This window comes from Phalaenopsis equestris, unplaced genomic scaffold (assembly GCF_001263595.1).
Source record: "Phalaenopsis equestris unplaced genomic scaffold, ASM126359v1 Scaffold001309, whole genome shotgun sequence".
NCBI lineage: Eukaryota > Viridiplantae > Streptophyta > Magnoliopsida > Asparagales > Orchidaceae > Phalaenopsis > Phalaenopsis equestris.
This window is the reverse complement of record NW_018165748.1, coordinates 41,727-65,462: the sequence shown is the minus strand read 5'-3', so window position 1 is coordinate 65,462 and position 23,736 is coordinate 41,727. Positions and strand designations below refer to the sequence as shown.

General features: G+C 35.8%; 1 protein-coding gene across 1 annotated transcript in view; it reads right to left on the bottom strand.

Moving 5' to 3' along the window:
* Positions 1 to 22,172, bottom strand: part of LOC110033934 (probable V-type proton ATPase subunit H) — a gene marked incomplete at its 3' end in the record, with an annotated part of 29,857 nt that extends 7,685 nt beyond the window's left edge. Inside the window, 2 exon segments of the mRNA XM_020738112.1 lie at positions 21,854 to 21,971; positions 22,054 to 22,172. Coding sequence (XP_020593771.1) covers positions 21,854 to 21,971; positions 22,054 to 22,172 — 237 coding nt within the window.
* Positions 22,173 to 23,736: the final 1,564 nt, after the last annotated feature.

Genomic DNA, 23,736 nt, shown 5'->3' with positions numbered 1-23,736 from the left:
CGGATTTCTTTTCTCAAGATGCCTGGAATTTCACCAAACTTTGTTCTATTGTGGGGGAGTAAAATGCTAAGCATATTAACACTAAACCTATTACCCCTTCCTGCAGAGATTTCCCCGTGTGGAAGAGGAACGCTTCACAATCAGTTTGTAAGTTAATCTATGGCACTTTACATGCACACCGGGATTGGTTTTGAGGAAAATAGATTTGACACAAATTTTTAACTCCCTCTATATCCTTTTTTCTCTGGCGTTTTTTCTCTTCTTTACTTCCTATTGATGACATTCTTAAGTTGAAAGACCTTAAATTGACTTTGAGATGTCCTATGTGCAAAATTTCCGAGGATGATTCGAGACACATATTTTTTGAATGTGCTTTCTCTTTAAATGTTTGGAACTTTTTGGGCTTACATTTTGGTATCCCCTGGATACATAGAGGCTTATTAAGTAATTATTTGTGGCATTGGAAGGGTTTTGATGATATAAGGGGGAGGGTTTCCCCTTCCTTTATTGGTCCTATGGTTTATTTGGACCTCGAGAAACAACTTTAAATATAATTCCTCTCCTCCTACTGCTTCTATGATTGTTTCTTATGTGTTTGTCTATTACACCAAGGTCCTCAAGGTTGGCTCCAATGATATTTCGAATTTTAGGCCCCCTCGTTTAATCAGGCGGGCTCCCCCTTCTTCTTGATGTGTTAAAGTAAATGTGGGTGGTAGTTGGAACCATTTATATGCTGCGGTTAGAGGCATATTTAGAAATTCTGAAGGTAAGTGTATATGTTACTTTACTTCTCCAGTTGCTGCTAACAATCCATTACCCACGGAATGCTGGGGGATTTTTCTAGCCTTAACGGTGGCAAGTGGTTTTAATTTTCACATGATTGAGGTGGATAATGATTCTAAAATGCTCTATGATATACTATTGGATATCTCTCATCCTCTTTAGAATATTATATGCACCTTCAAACGTATTTATGCTTTAATTTCTGAAAGTCACTTGGAAGTGAGTTGGAGTTTCATCCATAGAGAGTGCAACTCCCAGGCGTATTATGTTGGTATTTATCCCCCTGCTCCTCTCAAACTTCTCCTCACCGGGGACAGCCTGGATTTGTCGTATGTTAGAGTTTAACATTTGTGCTGCTCGACTTTATGGCTGGAGGCTCTCGTTTCCGTACCGTTTCTGTATGGTGGTTTGGTTTGCACCTTCCCTTTTGCGGTCTTTTTTTTCTTGGTAGGTTTTGGTTTACATCCTTTCTGATTTTGTCTCCTTGGCTTTCCTGCTCTCACAGTTCTCGCTGGTTCCCTGCTGTTGGGTTTTCTCTGCTCAGTTGACCGACATACCAATTGGCAACACTGCTCGTTAAAGTGTTCTAGAGGATTAGGACTTTCCTGCTGTTAATTTTTGTGGTTTCTCTCTTTTCCGTTATATACGGGCACAGGTTTACTTATTTTTGGATTTTGTTTTCTTTAGCTTGGGTATACCTGTAATTTTGATAGTTTCTTTTGCGTGAGTTGTACTGTGGGACGAGGAACCCCAAGGGGTGTGTTTAATTGTATTTTGTCTTTTTAGACGGGGCTCCTCCGCCCTCCAAATTTTGTACTTTTTTCGTTATATTAACACATAGGGAGCCACTGTTGCTCTTTCTCCCAATATATATATTTTTTTTCTTGAGAAAGCCCAAAGGCTAATATATTAAAAGAAAATAAGGATACATATAGATTATGTGGAAGGGTCCACGCATGACATTCTTCCCCCATGATAGTCACCACATACAAATGATTCCAAAAAAGGAGAAAATACAGAAAATTACAAGAGACCTAAAGAAAATAAACAAAAAATACCAAAAAGCGTAGTATCAGGTAGCTAGAGAGCGACCCAATTTTTCTTTGCCTCTACCTCTAGTTCTGGGAAAGTAGTCAGCTAATAAATTGGTAAGATGAGTGTCATTGTCAGTAGTGACCAAAGTATCATCCAATAAGTTTCTAAGCTCGAGTCGACCTCCAGTCTTCTTCTTCCTCCTAGAATAGATCTGTCATTCCTCATCCGAAGCTTGACTCGTATGATCAAAGGTTTGGTCTAAAGTATGTCGGACATGTGTAGAATGTTGAACATTAGAAATAACTGTTTGTTGTACCAGCTGATCTTTGATTGAATCAAAGAAGCACTCTCGTGTGTTTTGGCATGTAAGTGAGTCTTCTTCAATAACAGTGAGTGGTATAATCACTTTTGGATCTGTACCTGTAGTATGATGTTCTTCATCAGGAACTGCGATGTTGGGTAAGGGATCGGTTTGCACCTTCTCAGCAGATAGATGGTTGATCTTTAGCGATATCCAAAATTTATCCTATGGTAGTTTTCTCTCCAGATGGAACAGATATGTCCAGAGTAGTGGGATTAGATCCATCTTTATTCACTTGATTCATCCTTAACTACAACAATCCTACTAATCGCAGCTTGACAGACATGAACCGCAGCAGGAAGACACCGAAGCCCTTCGTCGTTGGGCGCGAAAGAGGAGGATGATCGCGAAGGAGATTGACGAGCGCAAAGTCCTTCATAGTCATCGTCGAATACGAGAACTTCGTTGTCGAGCACGAGAGGGCGAAACCCCTAGCAGAGCAGATCGTCGTCTTATTTTGGCCAATAAATTTGAAGTAGAAATTTTTGAAATTGTTTCACAATTTTTCTGCATGCACACCATCTTATTTTGGTAGTTGTAAAAGGCTCTTCCTTTTTAATGAACTTCAAATACTCTCAACACACTCAAAAAGTATAGAACTTTAAGAAAAAAATGTTGAGTTCTTTTCTTTAGCTATTGTAAGCACAAATATCAAAAGCAAAATACCCTTTGACTTTTGCACCTCGCAGCCAACATCACTTCATTCTCACCCTTCTGTGCCTTGTAGGACTAAATACTAAGGTCCAAGTAAACACTACGAGAGTAGTTCCGCATTCAACACTTATTTCAACACCTAAAACCCTTAAAAGCTTCAAAATTGACTTTTAGTTATAGAGTTTTAGTAACTTGAAAGCAAGTCATCCTAATTTTATAGAGCACACAAATATGTCATTAAAAAGAAGTTTATCTCTAAACATTAACTGTTTTGACACTTACCTCAAGAACACTAGAAGCATCAACAAGTAAATGCACTAAAATTAAGCCTTATTGACACGAGAACTACCCAAGAGCCCCACCCTTTCCGCAATACTGCTACATTACCACGAACTGGAGGCAGGAGACTGGTAGCGCGAACAGTGTCGAATCGAACTGAGCGGCTTCCATTCCGATTTCTTTCGAACTTTCAGCCTATTTCATTTAATCATTCCTTTCTTTCTAGTCTTTTTCTATAGATGTGTTGTATAAGAAATTGGATTCTCAGTTCTGCATATGTTTTCTTTTGGGACAATCATCGGCGTCCTCCTCCTTTCTAGGGTTGTCTCCAATGGCGAGTGATGATCTCCTTCCAAGGGATCTAGTGGTGCTCTAGATATAACTCATTATCGCGAGGGTATTCATCTCCAACTTTTCCATCCTCCGCATATTCCCATTCGTTGTCGCTGTTATCCTTCCCCTCCACCTTCGTTGTCGCAGCCCCGCCAATCTTTCTAGTTGTTGTTTACCACTGATTGACCGCCCTCTGTTGATGCAGCTCCACCCCCCCCCCCCCCCCCCCCCCCCCCCAGCCGCAACTATAGGCAGCTACGGCTGATTCCTCCCATCCCCTTCCCTTAAATTAGGATTTAATTTGAAACAATGTTCCTGATCATGCCCAAACATTTGACAATGTGTACAGTAGGAAGGGTGTTGTTCTAATAATACATGTTGTCAGTAACAAATATGCTCCGAACCAATCCAGACCTCATCAGGAGGAGGTAAAGTGACATCCCTTTCAATTAAAACTCTGGCCATAGAGGGTCCAAATTTAAAGGTCTCCCGATCATAGCCGCTAAAGAGAAAAGAACTTCATGATTGAAAAGATGGACTTTCAAAAAAGGTAACTTAATCCAGACTGGAATAACAGGGGCCTCAGCTTTAGGATCGAAGTTAGCTGACTATTTTAACACCTTCATCCCACAGTTCTCGAACCAAACCATACGCTTAGCAAACAGGCGCGTATAGTCTTTTTCGTTCGCTAGTTGAATCAAAATGCGTCTTCCATCCAGAGGGCCAATTTCCATTCTCCCGTAAGCCTCATCAACTCAAAGTGCTTTCGAAGAAATTCCAACTTAGGGATCCCATAAATGAACTTTCCTACCAGATGGAGTCGGCAAGAAGAAGCAAGTTCGACGTTCTCACCATCAGAGAGGAAGAGAGCAAGTTTTCCCCCTTTTCGGTCGGGACGTCGAACAAAAGAAGAGACGGAATCGAGCTTAAGATTATCGTAGAAAGCAGAAGGGAAGTTAGGAACACCATCGGCGGTGACGCTAGCGTAAGAGCGAGGCCTCTTACTTGTTTCACCACGACCGCCGGTTGTCACGCCAGCGTACGAGTGGACACAAACATAACAGTTGTGTAATCCCCTCCTCACCCTTCCTCTTCTTGCATAGAGTTATGTACATCTTTTGAATTAAGAAAATAAGAAATTAATTCTATATAGTCATCCTATTAGATGATTAAAAAAGGAAAATAATGCAATATATAAAAAATATATATTGGAAAGCAAGATGCCGGAAAAATTGGAAAAATGGTAAGCAAAAAAAAACATTAATGATTGATTGGAATGCATATGTGGGTGATACCGCTTATTTTCATTGATTAATACCGAATGAGGTTTAGAGACAATGATGTGTGTATATTCACATGTGCATCACTTCTAGTGTGATTCTTTATTTTTTATTTTTGAATGATTTTATTTCCTAATTTAGACTAGATATATTTGGTAAGTTTGTAAATTAAGGACCGATTTCTCTATACATATGCACCCTCCATGTGAATAACGAAATCAAATAAATTTTCCTCCCCATACTTATTTTCAACATGGTATTAGAGTTGTTCCTCCTTCGTCCATCATAGTCGGCAGCCGAAACTCTACTCATCTTGGAGGTCGAGACGTACTCAATGCTCTGATCCTTGTAACCTTCAAAGGCGATGCTGATCTCTGCCTTTGACATCTTCAACACGGTCTCTGCATCTTCTGTCATCGAACTATCTTTGAAATGATCTTTGGTATCTGCTCCCTTCGACATCTTCGACCTAGACTACCGTCTTCAGCGACATCTCCGCACCTCAATGCTTCTCGTCGCTTCTACTTGCAAGTCCTGCGAGTCTTGCACACCAATTGTAATGACTTCTACTATAGCATATCAATGTCCCATTATGATCTGATTTTGGGATCCGGTAAGCCTTGCATGCTAGCTTTATGTTTATTGATTTTGTTTCAATTTGAGTTAATTTTATGCTTAATTTATTCGTCGATTTTTAGTAATTTTAATTTGGATAAATTTGACTTACAAAAAATCTACCTAACTATATTCAGATAAATCATATCATTTTATTTCATGTCTGATATATAAATAATCTTCATCAGATTGTAAAGCATGCTTAAGTATATTTTGAGCATATTTTTGCCAGTTTTTATAAGCAACATAAGTAGGAAAAATAAAAGATTTCTTATTAAATTTATCCTCCTTAAAGATTTGGTGCATCCTTATACAAGTATGTTTTATGAAACTATTTGGTATCCATTTTGCAAATAATTTTCATTGGTATGTTCTAGATAATTTTTCTTTTTTATTGACTTTTTTCATAATTTTTTGAGTAATATATTTTAAGTTATAAAAAGTTTTCTATAAAATATATACTTAATAATATTACAATTCAATCAATTACCGTTATATCCCTTCTTGATTTTATTATTAAAAAATTATATCAATATCATGTAAGTGCTTTTTCCTTATATCCAGAAACTTTACTTTCCTTTTTTATCAAAATTGTGAGACGTTTTAGAGAGAGAGATAGAGAGATAAAGTGAGATTCTAGAAAGAGAGTGATTCGGAGGTCGTGGACCCGATTTCATCTGTCGGGTCAGTCGGAGAAATTGTCCCGTTGGCAAGCTACTGTTAACCTATTTCAAATTTCAATTTAGTTAAATTTCGTAAAGTTTTGGAAATGCTTACCGATAAAATTATTGTAGAATAAGAAATGCTTGAAATATTAATATGGAAATTTCATATAAGTGATTTTGCAAATTGCACTTGTCCATATGAATAGATTTATTTCCACTGCAAAGATTATATTACGTATGTCTACTAAATTGTACCAATTTTTGCAGCATGTTTTGATATTTAATATATCAAAATTATTAGTATTTTTATGCTTCTGTATCAAAAATACGTGTCAAATATGACAAAAATGGGGGAAGGTGTTTGTTGTTTAGGAGTTGTATAATATGTGTAATTATATAGAGTTATAAGGGTTTTTGTACCTATTTAATTATTCATCTAAGAGTTTAAAATGCCTGAATAGATGTGAACAAGCGAAGGTATACGTGGAAGTGAAGTTATAAAGAGCATGGGTGAAATATGAATAAGTGAAAGTAAAGGTATAAACGGCGAAGAGAAAATTTGATAAAAAAAATTCAAATAAAGAAATAAATGAATTTTGATTTTTATATTATTTTACTGCATTTATGATATCATGTTGCTTACAACATATGCCTATTACAGTTATAATTTTTAAAACTGACACTGTGATAGATACTACACATAATATTTTGGCATATTGAATTTATTTATAAAGAACATGTCTATTTTTATATATTGAAAACAACAATAGATTTTGAATAGTCTACTAAGCTGTGATTGCTCGCCCTTATTCTGCCCGCATGTGTTATTTCTGGGAAGAATAATGCTTAGATTGAGTAGAGACTTTTGGGTTACTGTTGAGAGTCTGCTATTAGATATGTCAGTACGTTAAATCTAGAATTTTTACAGCCATGGTGACGTGTGTATTTTGATGATAAAGATATTAAATCATGATTGTTGTATATGCTTCCTTTTATTGTATAATAAAATAATATGAATTATTTTTTAGTATTTTTATTTTACAATATTTAATATTATTAGTGGGTTTGCGTTTATGAAAAATTAAGAAAAAAATGAGATTCCTTCCAAAAAAATTTTGGTTAATAATTTATCTGTTATGATCTCAACATGAGACAACCTACCTCAACATGATGGGTTGCATCGAGTTGGGCTAATCGTATGCACACAGTCCATCTCTCGATCTAACTTTGTGTGCCCTAACCGCAATCGCCTACATTCGAACGGATTGAGCATATGAATCATTCGTCTTATGTGACAATCAAAGCCGAAGAATTGGTCCTTCGATTCTTCTCCCCCTCAATTGTCTCGTCCACTAAAGTTGAATTGTTGCTCGCTCCTACAGCCGCCAGAGACGCTCTAACAGTCGTCTAGCAACAACAATCTTCCCCAAAACCACCAAAATACCTCCAGCTAGGCTGCAAGCCCTAATCGATCCCTTATCCAGCCTTAAACATGCATAAGGTTTATGACCAAGTATAGAATGAAGATGTCAAGTTGTACTCCGAAGTCTAATTCTGAATGAGAGATCAGGAATCATGTCCATAAGACTCTAAACTCTAATTTTATCACAAATCATAAGCACAATGGTCATAACTTCCTTCAATGGTCCCAATTCATGTTTATGTGCATTGTGGTAAAAAAAAGAGGAATATCTCACGGGAGAGGTTCATAAGATCACTGAGCTCAACCCCCACACATGAAAGAGTCAACCATATGATTGTCATGGCTAGTCAACTTAATGACCACTCAAGTTGGAGAAAATTTGTTGCTCTGCAAAACTACTAAAGAAGTCTAGAAGAAAGCAAGAGAAACATATTCTAAAACTGAAAAATACTACAAAATTATTTGAGATCAAACCAAACTTCATGATCTTCGTCAGGAAAAGTTAAGTGGCACCCAATACTTCAACACCTTAACAAAGTATTGGCTGCAATTGGATAGGTTTGACACTTGTGAAAATTTACACATGATGTCCTGATGTTTAAATCCATCATCAAGAAGAAGAGAACAATCAAATTCCTAGAAGAATTAATTAGAGAAATGGATAAAGTAAGAGGAGGATCATGAGAATAAAGCCTCTTCCATCTACCCGTGAATTCTTTGCTGAAATTAGGAAAAACAAAAGCAGAAAGAAGCCGATGCTAACTGAAAATGGAGGTTCCTCAAGTACGGAAAGCTCAACCCTGTACACCCCTAATTCTTCCCATGACTCAAAGTTAACTAAAAATCGTCTCACATGTGACTATTGCACAAAAACCAGGCATCTCAAAGACAAATATTAAAAGCTTCATGGAAACTCTGCAGATTTGAAATCTAGACATGGAAGAAAAGATGAAGAATAAAAGACTAATGTTGATACCACACCTGAAAGATAAGTTGAACCATTCACTAAGGAATAACTTGAAGTAATGAAAAAACTCCATGCAAGTAATTCAAAACAGCACACCAATCTTGTGACAATACTAGGTAATATATCCTTCCCCCATCTTTTAAGTAATAGGAAACTTAGAACTTGGATCATAGATTCAGAGACCTATGATCATATGACCAGAGACATCAATGCTCTAGTCAACTATCAAGCAGCTTCTACATCAAGATCAGTTAGACTTGCAGATAAATCACACTAAAAAATTGTTGGAAAAGAAGATGTGGAACTCTCTCATGATATAACTCTTTCTTCTAATTTATATGTTTCACAGTTGCGCTGCAATTTGATTTTAATCAGAAAGTTTATTCATAATATGAAATGTATAACTAAATTCCTTACAAACTCTTGTAAATTTCAAGTGGAGAAGGCGAGGAAGACGATTGGTAGTGTTGAAATGCATCAAGGCTTATATCTGCTCAAGGAAAGGTCTCTCTCAAGACAAATGATTTTACCTCCATTTTTACCTCAAATTTTTTAGTCTGTTGAGTCTATGTCTGTCGAAAAGCAGTTCAAGTTATAGCATTATCGTTTGGGTCATCCAAATTTCAATTATGTTATAAAGTTATATCTTCATTGTTTATCAATAAATATCCTAATTTTCATCAATGAAAGATCTGTCAACTTGTAAAACGTACTAGAAATAGTCATCGCATGACCCAGTACAAATCCTCACACCCTTTTATATATCCATAGTGATATTTGAGGATTAACTAAGGTGAAAATCCTAAGTGAAGTTCGACGCTTTGTCTCATTGATTGACGATCACAGTAGAACTTTCCGAGGTATTTCTAATGAAGGAGAAATCTAAAACAATGAAATCTTCTAAACTTTCCATGACATGATTTAAACTTAATTCAAATGCAAAATTCATATCCTCAAAACTGATAAAGCAAAAGAATAATTCAATTTCATCCTTAGGTCCTATCTTTTAAAATATAGAACCATCTATGTGAGTTCAATAATACCCCACAACAAAATGAGATAACTAAAAGGAAAAATAGGCATCTTCTTGAATATCTCACTCAATTATGATTTCTCATCAAATTTCGAAGTATTTTTTGGAGGGAACAGTTCTTACTACAACATATCTTGCCAACTGAATGCTTAGCTGGGTAGTACTTAACTTCAAAGCACTTCTTCATATTTTAATAGTTACTTATCATCCCATCAGAGCCTTTTCTTCTAGTATATTGCTCAAAATCTTTGTATACACATCATTTGTTCGCATCCATAATCAAACAAAACTTGACCTTAAATACATCAAGTGTATTTTTCTTGAATATGCTTCCAACAAGAAGGGTATAAGTGTTACTCTCTTTACCAGAAAATACAATTCCATGAATATCACATTTTTGACAATCAATCCTATTACTCTAAATTTGATGTTTAGGATGATAGTGCAAAAGAATATCAATTTTGGGATGCACAGGATCACCACTTACATGGCCTCACCACGTACTCCACCTAGCCCTCCTATCCTAGTTAAGGATGTCCAACCAATCCGACCAACCTAACCAGAATTCCATAACAAAAAACTAAATATGTGCATGAGGAAAAATCTTGAAGGGGTAGAAGACAACTTGGAAGGACATAACTTTCAACTGAAACCTAAGTCTGCATTCACCTGAAATTTCAAGCCAGAAGTCTAATACTCATGAGTTATCTTCTTCCTCTTCTGATATTAGAAACAAGGAAAGCTGCATTAATTATCCAATTTAAAAGCATGTAGCTTAAGAAAAGACATCCTCATCATATAAATTTTCTATTTTTAACCTTGATAGTGTGCAGATTCTTAAATCCCTTCACGAAGTTCTTGAAAATTCATAATGGAGGAAAGCAATTGATAAAGAGATTTAAAAACCCTCTCAGGAAAAAAAACTAGTTGGTAAATGAGTGTTCAACATCAAATACATAGTTGACAGGGGTATTACAAGATTCAAAGCCGGCCTTGTTGCAAAATATTTCACTCAAGTCTATGGGATTGACTATCAAGAGACCTTCGCACCAATTACCAAAGTATATACTATTCGAGTTCTCCATTCAATAGTAGTCAACAAAAAATGGGGATTGCATCAATTTGGCATAAAAAATGCCTTCCTGAATGAGGATATGGAAGAAGTTTATATGAAGATATCATCAAGACTTAAAAATAATTACAACAAAAACACTCTGTATGTAAACTCATGAAGTCTCTTTATGGGTTTAGGCAAACACCAAGGGCATGGTTTGAAAGATTTGCTAAAAACTATAAGGATTTAATAGTTATTCTCAATGTCAAGTTGATCCTATTCTATTTATAAAACACACCCAGAGAAATAAGATTGTTGCACTGATAGTATAAATGAATGATTTGATTCTTACTAGTGATGATGAAGGGTAGATTTTCAAGATCGAAGAAGTGCTTACCACTGAGTTTGAAATCGAGGACCTAGGAACTATGAGTTATTTTCTAGATATGGAGGTGGCAAGGTCAAGAAACACCAAAGAGGAAATAGATTCTAGATCTACTAAAGGAGACAAGGATGATTGGATGCAAGCATGTTGATACTCTAATAAATCCTAACAAGAAGTCTAATATGGGAGAAGAAAATGAATTTGTGGATAAAAGAAGATATCAAATATTGGTAGGAAAACTCTTATACCTGTTACATACAATGTCAGATATTACATACTTTGTCAGAATAGAGAGCAAACACATGAATAACTCAAATGAAAAGCATTTGGAGATGAAGTATAGGATTCGGTGGTTTCTCAAGCAGACTCCTAGTAATTGATTAATTTTTGAGAAAATCAGAATAGAGAAGTAGAAGTCTACACTGATGTAAGTTGGGCTGAGAAACTCACTAACAAAGGTCCACCAGAGGTTATTGCTTCTATGTATGGGAAAATTTTGTTACATGGAGAAGTAAGAAGCAAGTTGTTCTTTCTAGAAATAGTGTTGAAGCACAATAATAGGGCACTCGTATTAGGAATCTATGAAAAGATCTAGATTCGGGAATTATTACAAAGAAATGAGATGCACCTCCAATAGACCGATATAGATGTTTTGTGACAATCAAGCAGCCATCAGTATTGCCAAAAATCCAATGCATCATGATAGGGCAAAACGTATTGAAATTGATATACACTTTATTTCCGAAAATATTAATGGTTAAATTATACATCTAAGTTACATTCTGACACACCTCCTAGTTGTTGATGTCTTCATTAAAGCTCTTCTTTTAAGCACCTTCTCAGAGTTCAATGCCAAGCTTGGTCTCTACAATATCTATGACCCAGCTTAAAGGGGGAGTGTCTAAAGTTGAGAAGTACGGCTCCTCTCCATGGTAGGCCGGTCAGTTGCTTCACAAAATCATGTAAAGAGTTGGTAGGTTATATCTTTGGAAATACCTTAGTTTTTGTCCTTCTCTATTTTATGTTTATTTATTTTTTATTACAAAATTATTTCATTTCCTAATATAAACTAGATAAATTTATAAATTAGGAGGGATTGGTTTCTCTATATATATGTACCTTACATGTAAATACTGAAGTAATTTTTCCTCCCCATACCTGCTTTTACCAGAGAATAAAAATTTGAAGTATTTCAATATGAACTATTGCAATTAATACATCATCATCAATATCCCACAATTTAATCTTCACTTGAGAAAACTCCTAGTAAATAAAAAAATTAGAAGCACACTCAAATATTAAATATTAACACACTAAGAGGTGATCTTACTTACTCATCTTAAGTTATCTTACTTACTCATCTAAAGTTACCGATAAAAGTAGCAAGAAGATGTAATGATTGAACCAACAAATTAAAAACTAAACTTTGGAATCATAGACACAAGCTTCATATAATATCCATAAAACTTTTTCATCCATGATGCCTCTAGAAGCAATAAGGTCATGCTCAGCAAAAGCAGTATTGAATCAAAACAAATTGACAAACTTCAAATTAACCAGTAATCTATCTTATTTGGAAAAAAAACCTTTTCAGATGTTTGTTACTCTCATGTAATATATTTTTCTTTATGAGAAGAAACATTATTTGGTGCTTCACTTAACAAAGAATGGCTGTAATACCTAATAAAACAATACATCTAAACAGTGGTGTTACTAATTCAGAAATGGGGTACGCTAAAAGTGATGACAAAATTAAATGATACCTTGATTTTAGAAAGTGAGCAAATCATTGAAGAGTGTCGTTTTTATTTCATTTTTGCACGTGAATGTCATATACTATCTTATAGAAAACAAAGTCATCATTGTCTCTTTTTTGCTCATATCAAAATATAATCTATTTTACCTTCTCTATCATATAATCTTATATATTATACAGAAGCTGCAGAGAAGGCTTATATGTATCAGCCACTCTTAATATATCATATATTAGCTCAATAAAAGCGATTATAAAATCTATCCTATCCAATAACAACTAACAAATCATCCAATGATTTTACCTTTGCAAGTTTTGTCTTATCTACATCACATTTGATATACACGCTCCACCTATCACTAATAACCATTTGTTAGTCTTCGTAATATTGTTCTGAAGCAACTGGAGGGTGAAAGGCATGGCTCTCGATTTGAACCAACAGTTAGCTGCAATGAGATCTATTTGGACTCTCCATCGTATCCCAGCTTGAAACAATCACAACTTCAAAACAATTGAGGCCTAGCTTCAAAACAAGCTTCATCGTCTTCGAATCTTTGAAACAATAAGCTTCTTTGTCATCTTCATCTTTGTAACTGAGGAGATGCAATGTATTGGGTTAGGGCAGGCAACTCCAAATTTCATTTTTCTTCCTACTGTCATGCATTACGTCCCACCTTATCCAAGCCCAAATTTACAATTATGAAAATCCAAACATGATTTATTATGTGTTTGACCACTTGCAAAAATGTTTCTGAATTGTGTTCGTGTCGGTGTCCGAAACAAACATCGACATCATTGGGCATGTGCTTTCTATTTCTCCTTACCCATACCACTTCTCTAAGTAGCTATGGCACCGCTCTAGGGTTCAAAGACCATGTGATAAAGCACAAAAGGTATTGGAAAAGTTGTATAATTGATTACCTGAATGGGGACTGCAAATCAGTGTGAAAGGCGGCGGGAGCGAACTGGAAGAAGAAAAGGAATGGTTTCCAGTCGTAAACAACAGATGGTGGCGTCAGGAAGACTGTGAGAAGTGAAATATGAGGTGAGACAGCAGGTGGGGCGAGTTTAATAGCTGCCCGGACTGAAAACAGCAGTCAAAAAATGAATCAGTGAAGTATGGACAGCGAGACAATGAGTTGGAATGAAACACTGTCGGTTTCCTGCTGTGAACAGCAGTTTACTACAAGTTGGATGACGAAGGAGGCCTCCAAACCTCCAGGGAATCACCACATCGATCCTATCAAACTAAATACACACCACCTGAAAGAAAATCCAAGAATACAACAATTCAATAGGTAAATTTAGGAGAAGACATCTCCAAATAACATAGATCAAATCAGAAGTCCCTTAAAACAGCAAAAAACTCCGTCGGTTTCCTGCTGTGAACAGCAGTTTACTACAAGTTGGATGACGAAGGAGGCCTCCAAACCTCCAGGGAATCACCACATTGATCCTATCAAACTAAATACACACCACCTGAAAGAAAATCCAAGAATACAACACTTCAATAGGTAAATTTAGGAGAAGACATCTCCAAATAACATAAATCAAATCAGAAGTCCCTCAAAACAGCAAAAAACACCCACATAAATAGGTCCCTAATACTAAAAGGAAATAAGCCCAAAAAAAAAAAGGCAAGGATCAATATTGAAATAGCCAACCAGCCGGACTTGCGGGTTCAATCCCTCATGCGATCGAGGGAAATCATGGAATTCTGCGATGCTATAGAGTAGGATCTCGGGGTTCCGTGAACTTGCAGGATTTGGGGTCGAGATACAAAGCTCTCACGTGCATTCCGATGTAGAGCTCCCGCTTCATTCTCCAAGGCTAGGAGAAACTTCTTCCTCTTTTGTAAGTATATGTCCCACTGTCGGATGTTCCTTCTTGCAAAGAGCCAAAGAAAATCTTCAAAGTTGCAGTCCACCCGTCCTATCTATTCATCTGATGGTGAGTGCACTTTTGAATTGAACCGTAACTTAGCACCCAGATTACTCCGTATAGCCTTTCTGAAATAGCTCAAATCTTTTCCTATCTGACGTATTGGACCTTGCATAGTTGTAGCCACTTTGGCGATAGACTGTATGTCTTTAAATCCTAAAATTGTCTTATCTTGGCTTGTCATGTGCCCGAATTTATGAGTCACTTGAACAACTAATATCAATTATGTTGATACTCCACTTAACGCTGCAAAAAAGTAGTTTCGTGGCACCATATCCTCAAACTCGGTATGAACATCCATTACCTCAAACTCACTATCTTCTAAGACAATCATTTATAATCCTGGTGAAGTCTCTCTCACGAGCTCAACTTGGATCACTAGAATCACTCTCATCGGTTGCAAGTTGGTACTCCTCTTTGTTCTCCTTCTTTGGGTCTTCACGTCCAGCCTCCTCTGCTGCACCATGCTTAGTGAAAGATATTATTTTCCTTGTTGGACAATATTATGCCATGTGCCCAAACCCAAGACACTGGAAACACTTTCTGTCACGACCTAGCATTTGTGCGCACATAAATGCACCTGCGCGCGCACCCACATGTCCCCCATTTGTGTGTGTGTGTGTGTCTGTGTGTGTGTGTGTCTGTGTGTGTCTGTGTCAAATGCACCTGCGCGCGCACCCACACGTCCCCCATTTGTGTGTGTGTGTGTGTGTGTGTGTGTGTGGCGTGTGTGCGCACTTGCACGCAATCGAGCTCATATCTCCAGCGCCTTCGTGCTCCCGCATCCATGGACCAATGTGCATGCACTCGCACACAACTGCTCCAGCGCCCCCGCACTCCCGCATCCAAGCACCTCGTGTGCTTGCATTTCCACACAACCACTCAAGCGCACCAACGCCTCCGCTGCAAGTGCATTCGCCTGCCTCCAGGTTTGCGCACTTTGTCGCATTTGCAAGTCTAGCGCAAGCACCTGCGCACACTTGCAATTCCCCAACGAGCCCGCAAGCGCATGTTCACGCACCAGTGCCCGCCAACGCACCTAAACGTCCAGAATTTGAAATTTAAAGGATTTGGAGATTTTTTTATGCCTATTCTGGACCTCTAATGCAATACCTAAGTATATAAACTAATTTATATCATAATAGAAGCATTGTTGGCCTTGGGGGCTGAGCCTCCAGAGTTTAAGTCTTTGGAGCTCTAGGGGTTTCTCCACGAGTTCTCTCGGAATAGTACATTTTTTCCCTCTTCTTATGTTTGTTTTGAGGGGCTTAATGATGTTGTAAGGAGAGCTTGAGTGCATATGTATGAGAGGAGATTTGTGAGAGACTGTATTGATCAGAGAGGATTGTGGTGTATTGTTAAGGAATGATTAGCTTTGGGTGATTGTTCTAGACCTCTTACACTGCAATCTTAAGTATTATGCCTGCAATAATTTTTTTTACCTTTTCATTTCTCATGCATTATGATTGAAGTTTCATGATCCTGTGATGTAAGGCATGTGGTTTTCTTGTAGTTTTCATATTATGGGTTTATTTTCTCAATGTCTTGTTTATGCATGAATTTCTAATGTTGATATGTTAGCTTTCTGATAGTAGTTTACTTTTTATGGGACACGATAAAAATGTTAAAATCCCTTGTGGAGTGTGACGCTGTCTATTGCGTAATAAACAAGTACTTTAACCACAAAAATCTGGTAGAATATGCATATTATAACTAAGGATTTGCAACCGAGATAGGAGATCCAAAGACTCCTAGGAAAAACGGCTAAGCGAAACTTAAATTTATGATTTTTTTATTCTTCTTCTGCCCTAGGCATATGCTTAAAAAGAAAATTTTGTCTCTAGTTGTCAACCCTGGTTGTCGACAATAGCATGGGTGTCATAAGAAAAATTCAAGAAACCACCTAATTAGTGTCAAAGGAGTATGAACCTTACATATCTGAAAAACTCAAGATTTATTCCTACTATTTTTGTTGAGTGAGCTATTAGGACATCTAATTGATTTCTTGCATTCGATCACTACAAACTAAAACTTAGTAGTTTAGTAAACTAGAACTTTACTTGTTAAAAATATTTCAACATTATCCTTGTGGGATTGATATGCAAACTCGTTTTCGTATATTATTTGATCAACATGTATACTTATGTGCTCAACCGACTTGTCTCACAACAATTTCAGACATAAATACTAAATTAAAATTCTAGGATATGATATCCTAATTATTTTCTCTATTTTAAATGTAAATATTTTATTTCTTGTCATCTAAGCAAAATAAAAAAATCATAAATTAATGAATAATTGAACCAGACGGTTCATAAGAAAATCAGAACAATTTATCGAGTCCTAATTCAATGAACAATTCTTGTTAGTCTGGCCCATTTTGTGAAAAAGCAGTATTGAAACTTGGTCAAACCTAATAAAGGATTAATTTAAAGTTGAACCAGTTGGACCACACGGTTTAGTCTTATTTTAATTTAAGGTTGAACCACTTGGACCACACGGTTTAGTCTTATTTTAATCTAAGGTTGAACCAGTTGAACCACCCGGTTTAGTCTTATATAATATATTTATTTAAAAATTATTAAGAATTCCAAATTTTTTTTATTTTTTTTCATATCTAACTAAACGTATAAATTTTTAGTAAAATTAGAATTCTATAAATAAAATATCAAAAAATGATTGTCGTGATATATCAGGGTTCAAAAGTGTCTTTGGAATACACTAAATTTTCAGAAATTTTAAGAAATTTATGAGCTTTTCAACAATTTTCCCATTTCTTGGGGCTTTAGGGTTCGTTTGGGGCAGCTTATAAGTGCGGGCATCGTTTTCATGATTGAAAATATCCCCATGATGACAAATGTCAATTTGGGTTAACATGCAATGATGCAAGAGTGTCATACTTGTACCGTTTGGTTTGCGTGTTTTGCCAGCTTATCTGAAATTGTGTTTGGATTTTCACACGAAACGCAGGTCGCGGGTCGACCCTTGCGGCAGACCCGCGGGTCACGTTTCAGGATAAGCAGCTTATCCTGAAACACAAAAGCTGCCCCCAACGGAGCCCCAAACGGACCCTTAGATGATTGAAAATATCCCCATGATAACAAATGTCAATTTGGGTTAACATGCAATGATGCAAGAGTGTCATACTAGCGTAGGGACACCCAGACCCTCGCGGGCATGACAAGGCCACACATGATCGGCTCTGTCTAAGTGGGAGAGTGGTCGAGCCATCCTTCCATGCGCGCAGTTCCCTCTTAATTGGAGCGGAGCCCGCTCCTCTTTACCTCTAAGAGTATATATATGTTATTTGTTGTGTTTAGGTCAATTTTTCTTCAGTTTTTCTGCCATCGGCATATTTCGCTTGCTAGGGTTGTATCCGGTGACAAGTGGTGCTCCAGCTATATTTGTTGCCCTTCCCGAGCCTCATTATTTTTCAACCTATTGTCCCGCCGTTGGATATTCTTTTAACCCCAACTTCCCTAGCCACCGCCACCTTCCACCTCATCCTAGCGAGGTCATTGCATTTGTCGTGATTTTTCCTATTTTCAAGAAACTTTCTTCTTAATCAACTTTGAATTTCAGCAATAATATTATATTTCCGCTGTGAATTGGAATAACTCCGATTTCAAGTGGACCCAAATTTAAGCAAACTTAAACTTATACGACCCAACCCCGACCCACCTATAACATAATCGACTCAAACCTGACCCAACAAACCCATTAACAAATTTATAAATAATTATGCATGGAAAAAATAATAACATAAATACATCATAAGAAATGTCATATCAAACAGTAAATATGAACTAATAGAAATGAATTTAGATATATAGAATGGTAGTTCAATTTGAACATGACTCGAAATTAAATGGGTTAAAATTCTCAACTTGAGAGAGACTCTAAAATTAATCGATGAACTCGAACAAAAAATTTTTGTGTTGGGTTCATGTCAAATTGTCATGTCGCGTTATTTATTAACACCCTACCCATGATAAATTTAACATAAAAATTATAATAAGTGCTAAAATATAATTGCTTGAAATGGTTTTGAAAAACTTCATAATTTTTGAAATAGTTAAGGCACCATAATATGTCGTCCCAAGAGTTTGATTTTTGGTAAATGAATTAATGTTGATCAGTCAACCAAGCCACCTATCAGCCAAATATCAGGCTTGTGGCTACTTGCAGCTAAGACAATGGCCAAAAAGCCATGAGATGACCTCGTTAACATAGTACGCAATCTTATCATAAGATTTGTCCAAATATGTGTCATATGTGGGATCCATCTCAACATAAATCACAAGAACTAGCATGCCAAGTGGTTGACATGTCAATGTCAAATGTTTAAAAGGGTAACCTCTCATCTCTTTTGATTGAGAAAGAGAGAGAGAGGGCGGGGAGGCAGAGAGGGAGGGGGGAGGGAGGTAAGGAGCCAACATTTTAATTACTAACTAGCAGATTAATGGACAGCTCTTTTAATTTCATAATCATTTATATTATCCTATTGATTGATCATCAAGCCCATTTTTAACGACCTAACTAAATATAATCACATAACTAATATAAGTCATGCTGAAGTGGCTAGTTAATGTGATAACTACTTAAAATATTTCGTCTTACTCAATTGAGTTGGCTCGTTTTAACTAGTAGAAATGGTAACTGGTAAGGAACATTGTAGTTTCCTTTCATTAAAATGAATTTAGTAAATTAGTGGATGAGTGGCTTTACACTTAGAGACAAAATGTGAAATAAATATATCCATGATAGGTTGGTGTAGCTCCAATAGCGGACAAAATTAGAGAGTCGTCTTAGATGGTTTGGTCACATTAAACGTCGAACATATGATGATCTGGTTAGGAGAGTAAAAGTTTCATATTTGACTTATGTTAAAAAAGAAAGAGGTAGACCTAGAAAAACTTGGGCATATTGTATAAAAAATTATCTTAATTTATTATAATTAAATGAAAATATGACACTCAATAGGACACAATGAAGAAAAAGGATTCATGTAGCTAACCCTACTTTAGTGGGATAAAGCTTGTTGTTGTTGTTGTGGGGTTAATGAATGTTGATAGGGCCGAACAATTTAGCTATATAAAAAGGGCTTGAATAACAATAGGGCTCCTTCACTAGAGAATGTTGGCTTATTATCATTTTCCTTGTCATTAGTGTCTTTGATGATGATAACCACATTTAAAGAGTTCATAAATCACAAAAAAATGCTAAATATATTAGCAAATACAATGAGAAAACTAGCCACCCTTTTGATGATAACTTTAACTCTATCCAGAGTTTCTACCAAGTTCACAAGCCAACCTCCCTAGACTTGGATATAAAATTCATATGAATATTATTAAGCGAGCCAATTTTGGCAGCATTCGTGGCCAACTTTGACGAAAAAATTATAAGAGATTCATGGGTAGTGACAAGTAGGGTTTCTAAAGACTTTGTGGTTCTTTAACACTAGTTAAAAAAAGAGAAAACGGACAGCTAGATACTAAGATCACAATTCAATTTGACCGATTGAACCATTTTCCTTTTTTTTATACTCAAGATAAACTTTAAAAAATTATATAAAAATGTAAATTTAATTATAAAAATATAAATTAATTTAGAACATTAACTAACATATTAATTGGATTAATTAGGTTCAAGGTTTAACTAGAAAGCCCAATGAGGCACAATTTTGTAGCATAAGGTTTTAAGAAGGTCAATTAAGTCTTAAGCATGAGGTAGGCTAATTAAACTATAACATTAGATAACCAACATTCACGAAAGTGAATATAATATCAAGTAGCCTATTTCCAGCCATTTGAACCCTAAAAGGAAATGCACTAATATGATAAATGAACTTGGATCAATCTTAGGATCCTGTTAGGAGCTTTCTTTGAAAATCTAGCATATATTTGTTTCAAATTATCATCACTAGTATCATCATTAGCCTTATCAAAATTATTTGGATTCAGCTTTAAGAAACGTCATTCACCATACAATCCTTTCAAATTTGATGCTTGAAATGCCCTTTAATATCCCTTCCACATTATTTTGAAGAGAGAAATGTAAAAATAGACCTCTGACTCTTTGTTGAGAGCACTTTAGTCCTAGATTCTATAAAAGTGTCAATTTAACCCCTGGACCCTTTTAAAGGGGTTAATATACTCCTTCAAGAGGACTATATTAAAATAGTTTGGGAACTAACTTGACACTTTTATAGATTTTGGGAAGAAAATGGCCCCATGTAAATAGTTAGGGGACTAATTTGACACTTTACTCTTATTTTCAAATACTTCTCATGTTAACTTCTAACCAACATTTTTCATACATAAACAATCTAACTCTTTCTTCTACCACCTTACCTTAGCTTGGTACTACATAGTCGCTTTCAAATAATATTTATCAAACTATCATTCAACACCTTGCCACGCATCTCTCTCTAACTTCTAATTTCCTAACCCATTCAACTTTAGATGATGATTTCTTTATCACACAAAACTCAAACTCATATAACATTAACAATTTACAAACATACTACTATAAAATTTATCCTGTAAGAGTCGATAATATTCAATTGTAAATAACGCTCTTGAAGCAATTCTTCAATTTGACCACCATGCCTTAACTATAAAAGTAATATCCACCATAATATCAAAATTCTTCAATATCGTATATCAAAGATACTTAAACCCATCATACTTAGATATTACTTGATCTTTTCATAATATTGACTCATACTCAATATCAACCACTAAAATTGTGTATCATTAATTTAAATTTTGTTATGCTGATTTTGGATTCATTATCATATTTTCCCAATTGTTCTAACATTATGCTTATTCTAACAAATTGTTTCAAATAACATTTACGAAGAAACCTCCCATCATACACCCTTTCTTAATATCTCCACAATCAATACAAAAAGCTATGAACTGGATGATAATTCGTGATGTGTAGTCGCAGAATAAATAAGAAATCTTTATTCAGTCTATGACTACTTCTAATTCAAGTCCTGATTTAATCATACATATATTAATTACTTTAATATGTATTTGAAACAGCTCATTTTTGTAGGCGTGCACTAAATCAGATTTCAAACATTGAAAAAGAAAAAAATAAGATTATTACCATCAGATAACATTTACAACCTTAACACATTTGCCTAGCACAGCAGCATTTTAACAAAACAAACAAAGTGCCTTAATTCTAAGTACAAAAGGGAGAAAGGTCCAAAAACAATTTTAGACAATTTAGGCAAAGCTGAGTCATCCTAAAATTCCGTGGTCACAAATACTAACCTGAGAACAAAGCCATTCGACCAGGCCCTTCAACACATCATCAGCACTAGTAAATGTGCTTTTCATATTTGTTGCCTCCCCATTTGAAAGAATGCCAACATGAAATTTGGGGCGTACACTTAAAGACAAAAATTTGTTAGATTTTATTACAAATGCAAATCGCATGCTGATCTCATCATGAAAACAAAAATATTGCGTACCTCATAATAAGAGACAATGTTCTGCAACTCTTTTCCTGTATGAACCAATTTCCACTCCAAAGCCATCTGAAAGCATGATGAAAAATGATTCTCCAACCAAATAAAATGAAAAATGTCATTCTGCACCATCTTAAATGGGTGTTAGACTAGTCATGATTTGCACGTTGCACTGCATGTTGGACCTTTACTAAATAGATTGTAAATTTGGCATGAAGAATTTGAATCTGCGGTTGATTCAGATCAAATTCAATGAGGCAATTAGCAAGCCAAACAAGACTTGAATTGACTTGAATCTAGAATGGATTGAGCCAACTCAAACACGTGCATGTGCATATTAATGGACAAAGAATTTATCTTAGGAGATTGAAAGCCCATCAAAATTGGATCGATTTTTATTCGAATCAAATTAACAAGTTATGCTTAGCCTTAAATTAGATTGAATCAAGCCAGGTTATACCAAACATGATTGGCTTAAGATTGGATCAAAGGACTTTGAATCAATATTGAGCAGGGCATGAGTAGTCTAAAGATCCAATAGTTAGCAGCCCGAAGACTTTTACATAATTAACAAGTTTTATCTAAAATTTTCATGTAAGTTGAAAGTGAGCATATAGAACCTTTTAATACTAGGACTACAATAAACCAAAACAAACATTATCGTGGGAGTGTGGCAAACAGAATGAAATGGACCTAAGAATATTTTCTCACTTTCCCTTTATGAATGTCAAATATAATGCCATAAACTATAAATATTAAGACAAGAAAAATTGTTGAAGCCTCCAACAGCTATCAAAACTAATTATCTCTTCACCGACCACACAACTAGTTTAGATGTTATAAATACTACATGAGCAATGGGTAAAAGAAGTATTTATTAGTATTTTAGAGAAATCAACTTCTTTAAGAGTGAGTAGTTTCTCTCTTTATTTGGTGAGCCTTGTAACCAATGGGAATTTCAGAACCTAATAGCACCTGTTCAGTGTTATTAAATGGAGGAGACAAAGAAAGAGACAAAATGGAGAAGACAGAGCAAGCGATAAAAGGGAGGAGGGAAAAGGGAGGAGGTCGGTTCTGTGCATGTAAGAGGAGACAAAAGAAGGTTGGAAGAAATGGAGTCACAAAGATGGAGAAGAGTAGAAGAGAGAGCACGCAAAGGGGGATTCGAGCCAATTCAAGTTGAAGCAGCACGAATTGGTAAAAGCAGAATTGCAATTAGGAGAAATGAACAATCACACATACAGAATTCTTGTATTGATCGGGAGCAAGGCAGAAGATAGGCTCGAGCAAGCGATGACACTGACTAGAAACGAGCAAACAAGCAAGCAGAGATGGCGAGCAAAATGGTGGTGCAGTCTCGTGACTATCATGAACAAAGCAGCGACACAGGTTTAAGCAAGTTGAATGTGTTGCTCGGGCGATGAGTAAGGTTTGTAGGCAGATTGAGTTGAGGTAATTCTAATTAAGTTTTTCTTTAGTTATGATTACAAATTCCAAATGTTGATCTATCTTTATTTTAAATTTTATTCGAGCTTTTAATCAATAATGATAGTTTAGTACTTAGGGAAGGAAAATACAGAAGTAGAATGCTAATATATGATTCGAAGCAATTCTATAAATTAAATTGGCTGAATTTAAAAAAATTATAAATATAGAATTTATTGGAATTAGGATAATTTTGTGAAA